General features: G+C 44.4%; 1 protein-coding gene across 2 annotated transcripts in view; it reads left to right on the forward strand.

Moving 5' to 3' along the window:
* prickle1b (prickle homolog 1b) overlaps positions 1 to 7,905 on the forward strand; it is a 28,282-nt gene that overhangs the window by 18,465 nt on the left and 1,912 nt on the right. For both annotated transcript variants that reach the window (XM_069156803.1, XM_069156802.1), the window contains exons 2-7: positions 1,866 to 2,063; positions 2,730 to 2,843; positions 4,043 to 4,180; positions 6,121 to 6,324; positions 6,439 to 6,625; positions 6,825 to 7,823. In XM_069156803.1, coding sequence (XP_069012904.1) covers positions 1,878 to 2,063; positions 2,730 to 2,843; positions 4,043 to 4,180; positions 6,121 to 6,324; positions 6,439 to 6,625; positions 6,825 to 7,823 — 1,828 coding nt within the window. In that variant the 5' untranslated portion in view covers positions 1,866 to 1,877. The remainder of the gene's footprint in view (positions 1 to 1,865; positions 2,064 to 2,729; positions 2,844 to 4,042; positions 4,181 to 6,120; positions 6,325 to 6,438; positions 6,626 to 6,824; positions 7,824 to 7,905) is intronic.

Genomic DNA, 7,905 nt, shown 5'->3' on the forward strand with positions numbered 1-7,905 from the left:
GTTCAGTTGCAGCTGACCTTTGACCTTGGAAGGGAAGACAAGGTAAACATCATTCCTTAGGGGATTCAACAAAAATGAAAAATGTTTGAAGAAGATTTTAGAAAAAAAAAAAAAGCACAAAATGCCATTAATTTTGAGACTATGATGCCAAAGTATTAAAATAAAGTTAAATAAACCTAACAAGGATATAATTCCTCAGGTTATTTTAACAGGGCTCACCAATCTGGTATCTTTACACAATTTAAGTAGAAATGTGAATTTCAAAATGACAGTAATTTTAGCTTTGAAAAAAGTATTACTCCACCAGCCCAAGCTAAAACTCAGGGTTAAAAAGAGTAGAAAAACAAAAAACAAAATCATTCTGAACTCCGGGAATGGTCTTATTTTATTAAAAGGTCATGCAGTTCTTCATAGTTCAGGCCCATCTCCATCTACTGAACTTTGTACAGTCCCTTAAAAAAACGGTCTATCACCTGGCACAAGCTTTTAAATGAACTCAACAGGCTGCTCTACAGCTGTAACTAACAGACACAATTATCGGTCAGTAGAAGCTATCAAGACCCTAATGTCCCAGAGGGTGCTGTGGTGCTGCTCCTGTGTGAAAGATCAAACTTACATAGTTTCAGGGCGGCAGTGTGAAGTTTCTGACTGTTTTCAACCAAACAAGGACCATTCTGGCCCAGATTTGCATGTCAAAGAAGCAGAGCAGAGCAGGGCCAATGAAAAGTGGCTTTTTCAACACCTTGAGACAAAAGCGGTTTTATCAGACTGAGAGGCCTCTGAAGAACACAGCCAGTGAGATAAGAGGGCTACTGCTGAAGGCGGGAGACGCACAGCGACTCGACTGATTCATCCCCATTCACGTATCAGTCCGACTGATATCGGCTTGTAAAGAGGAAGAACAAAAGTGCTGCTAAAAGTAGATTCCTGCTGCAGGTGTGAGTGGACGGATTGTGTATTATGCTGTGTGCAGTGGTGATTTCCCACACATAGCTGTAAATCCCTGTTGAGCGCAACATGTTAACCTGCTTAGTTTCATAGCTTTTAGCCCTTGATAGCAAAGAGCAACAGATGTTTGGTGGCTAACAGCTGGAAATATCTGTTGCATCATGCTATTTCAGATCCTGATTTAAAAGGAACCGACTGAAAGCACTTGATGTCCCGTTTGCTGACACAGATAACTGTCCTAACAGGGTCTTGATTATGTATGACTTTACAATGACGCACATCAAGCAAATGCACGAATGTGTATTCAACTCCACACTTAAAAGGGGAACGTACAGACATTTTAACACCCTGTTATAAACAATGGTGCTGCTATATCCTCAGAGTCGTGGATGTTTGCCTGTTGATGACGTGTTGGAAAAAACCTGCTGTGATTTTCCATTATACATCTTATTAGTTTCTTTTGAAAGTGGACAAGGTCTATTTTGCATACTTTATCAAGCACGATTCTGTAATGGATTAAAAAAAAAAAAAGGCAGTGTGACACACCAACGGGACGGAAAATAACATTAATTATTCTTAAGTGTGACGCAAGAGGTTTGAATGTGACTGTGTCCCCTCGTCTCTGTTTGTTCTCTCCTTGTCTCATATTTTCTAGGCAGTATGTCTCTAAATAGTCATTAAATTATGAGGAAGAATAATAAACACAGATTAAAGCCAGTTGACTGATTGCAGGCCTTTAAAAAATGTGGAAGAATTTACAGGAAGTGCAAAAATAAAATCATAAATCAGCATCTTCCCAGCCAATCAGTGTCAAAAATGTAAAAGCTGGAGATTTTTGTGTAAAAAAGGAAACTATGAAAAAAAACCAAAGTTTGGTAAATAGGATTCCTAAATCCGCCCTTTTTGTTTTTTCACAGCGCCCGTGTGTGATGAACCTGGAGCGCAGTGAGAGAGGGGAGCGCCCTTTACCTCGAGGCCCCGAGATGGAGGCTCGCACCGGGGGAAAGATGGGGAAGATGTCGGTGGGCTTCAAGAGGAGCTCCACCTCGGATGACGACTCCGGATGTGCGTTGGAAGAGTACGCTTGGGTGCCGCCAGGACTCAGGCCTGAGCAGGTTGGACAAAATGACTTAATCTGACCATTTAAAATGATACAATATGTCTTCCAGTGTATTCTTTCCATTTTGTATTTATATGGTAACAGCTTAAACTGTAAATCACAGCTCAAAAAAACACATTGCACATATTCAAAGGTAGATGCTGACCACATGGAGTTCAGGTTCGAATAAGGTTATGTGTGCAGACATTCATGTCCATGTGCCACAATAGCAGATTAGTAGTTCTGCATGCTGTGGCCTAACATCTGTCTATGTTTTTTGGTCACATGCAGTGTGTATTTAAGATACACATGTTCCTCTCAGTCAGAAAACACTGCAGTCTCGCATATCTCCTGGTATGTTTTTCGTGGAAGTGCACAATAAATTTCGTTCACGTCTCTCCTGTCAGGGGAAATTAACCAAGGCAAACATTACCATGTCCAGCCGCGTGCCGTCTCCTTGTGTGCGGAGAGATTTCACAGTCAGGCACCTGTGATCGGATAGAGATCGACATGTTTGACCCACAGAGTCACAAAATAAGGACACACGATGCTTCGTGTGTGCAGTCAATAATACCCAACTGCCCTTTTCCTCCTCTCCTCTCCTCTCCTCCTTCCTCTTCCCTCCTCCCACGATTTCACTTGTCTACTCTGCTAAATTTCATTCTCGTGTCCCCATCTCCAGATCCAGATGTATTTCTCCTGTCTGCCAGAGGACAAGGTGCCGTACGTCAACAGCCCGGGAGAGAAGCACAGGATCCGACAGCTCCTCTACCAGCTGCCGCCGCATGACAACGAGGTAGAGATAATGAGATAGAGCCAGTAACAGGCCCAGGGTGTGTGAGAGTGGGCGAGAGAGAGAGAGAGAGAGAGATTAAAAAAAAAGAAAAAGATTAGCTGCAGGTTATTTATCAAGATGTAAAAAAAAAAAACTTGAATTATTGCATACCTTTTTTTTTTTTTTTAAAAGAAACCTCAACAGTACTGGTATTACAATATATCCACAACAGTTTCTCCTACAAGTAAGAAACATCACTTTATTTTGAGGCATAAAAACAACTGTAAAATAAAAGATTTTCAATGGCACCCTACCCCAAATAAAGCCAGCAGCTGAGTAAAGTCTCCACAATCTTGCCAGTCTTTTCTCGTAAAGCTAAAACAATAGCTACATTCCCTTCAGAAAAAAAAAAAACCCTCCTCCTGTGACAGTAAAGCACATGCCTGCCTCTTCTGTATAATAGCTTTATGGTGTGTAAACCAGCGCTCCTTTCACATCTGTGTTAATAGAGTTTACATTAGGAGATATGGTGGAGGGTTATCACCAGAGGGGGGAGGGCTACTGACGGAGGTGGTCTCTGTGCACACACATGGAAGATACACAATAGGTGCACTCAACACACACGAACACAGTGTTTGACTGAGCGGTTTTATGATGTTTGTTGGCTGACCCGGTGGTTGAGGTAGCAAACTGACGGAGGATTCCTTGCGTAACTGTGGTTAGGAGGGAGACGCACGCTGTGTGTATAAAAGGGAGAGACAGTGAATATGTGTGTGTGTGTGTGTGTGTGTGTGTGTGTGTGTGTGTGTGTGTGTGTGTGTGTGTGTGTGTGAGCTCGCACACCGACATTGTTTACTGCTGTTTAGAGAAAAACTGAGCTGATTGTTAGGACAGTCTTGATCTTTTATCTGAACCTTCATGACCATCTCTAAACACAGAGGAAGGGTTTGTGTCTCGCTCACGCCATCCTTTCAGTGCAGCTTTGATGCTTTCATTGAACCTTTCTCCTGTCATATATGGAGTTCTTGTGATGCTCTTTCCCAAAGTTGGATGCAAAGATGAAAGCTGGACCATCAGCAGTATTGGCTGGATGTTTTGAAGTCCTAGTTCCACTTTCTCCTCCGAATCAGCTTCTCCTTTTAGCCACAAATTGACCTTTCCGTACTTTTCTTTTGGCAACTCATCCCCCTCTTCTATTGCGTTTTTTTTTTTTCCGACAGGTGCGTTATTGCCACTCTTTAACCGAGGAGGAGAAGAGGGAGCTCCACATGTTCAGCACCCAGAGGAAGAGAGAGGCACTGGGGAGAGGAACACCTAAGATCCTCCCCCGAGCTCTGCAACACACCCGCTGTGAAAATGTAGGTGCCACAAGTGGACACCCATGAGCACACACACACACACACACACACACACACACACACACACACACACACACACATCCATATGCACAAATGAAGACCACTGCATCATGCTCTCATACAGCTAGTTGACAATCTAACACTTACAAGGAAACCAACTGGTGAGTCTTAAGTTATTTATATCACATGCAGCTAACAGCCGCTATCCAATCCCAAAGCACGGCAAACCCGAGGCACAATCCTGATTAGCTAATACAGAGGTTTTAATCACGGACATAAACGTCCTCATTAGGGCGAAGAGAGAGGAAACGGGGAGATTGGGAGTCTCATGTTTAAGCTGAGCAGAGGAATCCAACCGATTTCCTGCCACCCATCTAGAGCGCAGCATGACAGCCAGCAATTTAAAAAAAAATGAAGAGGTTAATAAGTAGTTCTTGCAGAGTTGTAAACTCCAGATTCTTCCAAACAAATCACATTGTATGGCACATTTACGGGAATAATCACATGTAACTTGGCTCAGCATATATGCAGCTGGTTATACGACTGTTTCTGGGAAATTGGAAATGGACAGTGCAAAGTTTTTGTTTTAGATTGATGCTATTTTTAGAGATTTTTCTGGGAATTTAGACTTTTGGAAAAAGAGTCATTTGGCATTGACGTGTTGGCTGAACAAACATAAGAGTGGTTATAATCTGAAAACCGGGCTTGTGTCTTACCCTGTTGATTTGGTGATGCTCTTTTAAACATTGAAAAAGTCCTTGATCATATTTCTGAAAACGTTCCTTTCATTGCAACAAAAATAAATATTAGGGTTATGTGGCTTCCACCAAATTCAGCACTGACAAGGGAGCGAACCACATCATCCACCATGCATTCAGGAAGAGCAGATGAAGTGCAGCCATGTTAACTCTCCTGAACAGGCAGATGAAGTCTGTCACCACTCAAACGCAGATGCTAACACAGAGGATGCAAGGTCACGCACACTGAGCTGACTCACTGCATCACCAGTGGACACACACACACACACACACACACACACACACACACACACACACACACACACACACACACATTGTCAGGCTCCAGTTTCCCGGTGCCTTAACTCCCAGGGACACACAACACCCCCCGTATCCAAGGCCCCGGTCTGTCCACCCTGGTAATAATGGTTAACAGCTGGGCACGCTATCCCATAGATGCCTACGGGTGTCTTATAACTCCGCTTAAGTTATATAAAGACTGCTTGTTCAGACATGCTCTGATGATCTCTGCAGAGTCATACGATCTTTGCCAAAAGTCGACCAAAGCCAGTGTTTGCAGTTTAAGATTACAGGGCAAAAATGCTGTTCAATTCTTCAGCAGCATCCAATGAATAATTGATGGTTCGATACCAAAGTCAAACAGACCCAAGAATTTTCGGTTTGAGCTCGTTGGCTCTGGGGATAGAAATACTTGTTTTGTGTCTTCCCCATGTTATCATGTTACAAGTGCAATCAATCAATATTCAATTGCAATCTGCATTCATGTCATCCTTGAAAAGATGACAGTTCTGCAAGGATTGTCATCATTGTAGGATTCACTGATGTGTTTTGAATGGATCATATTCCTTTGGCATTTACAGTGTGATCACCTGTTGTTTGGCCTTCTTCTGTTTTAGCATCAGTTCAAATGAAACAAATTATATATTTTGAATAGTTATCTGCACTATCTTTCTTTGTTGGGGTCATGGGTCAAGAGCATCCACTGTATCCCGCGCCTACTTTGAAATGCCATTGAAATGCATCGGTGTCTGTATTTATCTCCATCTGTACTTTCTCAAGGTAGAACCAGATTGAGTAAGGATAGCATAAGCAATGTTATTGGCTTGACGATGAGCCACCAGTCTTCATTGTAAACTACTGAAATATTAATCTCATGGATTATCTGTTGTTTGTGTTTGTCAGTGTTGCGGAGGCATCAATGGTGGTGAAATGGCAATTTTTGCCTCCAGAGCCGGACCGAGCCCCTGCTGGCACCCAGCATGCTTCGTGTGCGCCACATGTCAAGAATTGTTGGTGGATCTGATCTATTTCTACCAAAATGACAAGATCCTCTGCGGAAGACACCACGCGGAGCTTCTCAAACCGCGATGCTCTTCGTGTGATGAGGCAAGTGGCAGTAATAGTAGCACGAGCTTAAGTATTTTAAAATGACCCACGGCAATGTCGACTGCAATTCCTCGGAGATCCACAGAATTAACAAAAGTGTGGTTTTCCCTTTAGATCATCTTTGCAGATGAGTGCACTGAAGCAGAAGGTCGTCACTGGCACATGAAGCACTTCGCTTGCTTCGAGTGTGAGACGATGCTCGGGGGGCAGCGGTACATCATGAAAGATGGACGGCCCTACTGCTGCGGGTGCTTTGAGTCACTGTATGCAGAGTACTGTGAGGCCTGTGGTGAAAACATTGGTAAGTTGCTGTATACTTGCAAGGTGAAAAAAGTATTTCTAATTATCAACGTCTCAGGATCAGAATGACGCAATAGACGTTTTATACTTCACCCTAGATCTATGCATGCATGTATTAGCGGGATCTTTTTTTTTTCAAAGTACTGTACCCACATATATAATGTGATGCTCCTTTTTTTCCTTTTCACTCAATCCATTAGGTGTTGATCATGCCCAGATGACCTACGAAGGTGTACACTGGCATGCCACTGACCAATGCTTCTGTTGTGCCCAGTGTAAGACATCCTTGCTGGGATGTCCCTTCCTACCCAAGCAAGGCCACATCTATTGCTCAAAGGCATGCAGCCAAGGGGAAGACATCCATGCTTCAGACTCGTCTGATTCTGCATTCCAGTCTGCCCGCTCGCGTGAATCGCGGCGCAGTGTCCGCATGGGGAAGAGCAGCAGGCCTGCCGAACAGTGGAGACAGTCGCAGCTCTTTAATCCTCCCGCTATCGTCCCCTCCTTTGAGCACAAGTTTGGGGATGGCGAGGGTGCTGGAGACGCTGACGGCGACATTGATATTGTAGGGCGTAAGCTGGCCCATCTCGGCCTGGAGGAGGAGAGGTTCTGGAGGGAGCGGGAGGAGCAGGATGCCGGGGGAGAGGAAGATCCAGAGGAGTGGGCCCAGCATGAGGACTATATGACTCAGCTCCTGCTCAAGTTTGGTGACCGCGGGATGCTACACCAACTTCAGCCACCATCCCTAAAATCTCCCAGCCCTACCAGTGACAGAAACAGGCTAATAAGTGTCTCTGATCCCTGGCTGAAGCCTGATACTACATCAATAGGGATTACCCCCTCCTCTCCCAACCCTGCCAGCCCTACCCAGAGCCAGACTTCCAATCAATCCCGAGCCAACAGCCTTAGCCCTGGATTGATGAACAAGAAGCACCTACCTGAAATGTACTGGACCCAGTCGCAGGATGGGCTGGGAGACTCGGCCTATGGGAGTCATCCAGGCCCTGCCAGTGCCAGAAAGATCCAAGAGCTGGAGTTGGACCAAGATCAGGACCAGTCTGGGGCAGGAAGACAGGCCTTCTGGCCAGACACCAGGCAGTGGTATGAGGACTCCCTCGAGTGTATTGCTGATGAGCTGAGGAAGGTTGAGAAGGGTGTTGGAGACTCCATGGACTCCCTGGCGCTCTCAAATATCACCGGTAAGGAAAGTGCTCGTTGCATGGATTCAAATACATTTTCTTTTAATAGGAAAAACCCACTCAAGACTGAATTTTCTTGTTC

The sequence above is a fragment of the Embiotoca jacksoni genome, unplaced genomic scaffold (genome assembly GCF_022577435.1).
Source record: "Embiotoca jacksoni isolate LCO1_2020_lvr unplaced genomic scaffold, fEmbJac1.0.p SCAF_21, whole genome shotgun sequence".
Lineage (NCBI taxonomy): Eukaryota > Metazoa > Chordata > Actinopteri > Embiotocidae > Embiotoca > Embiotoca jacksoni.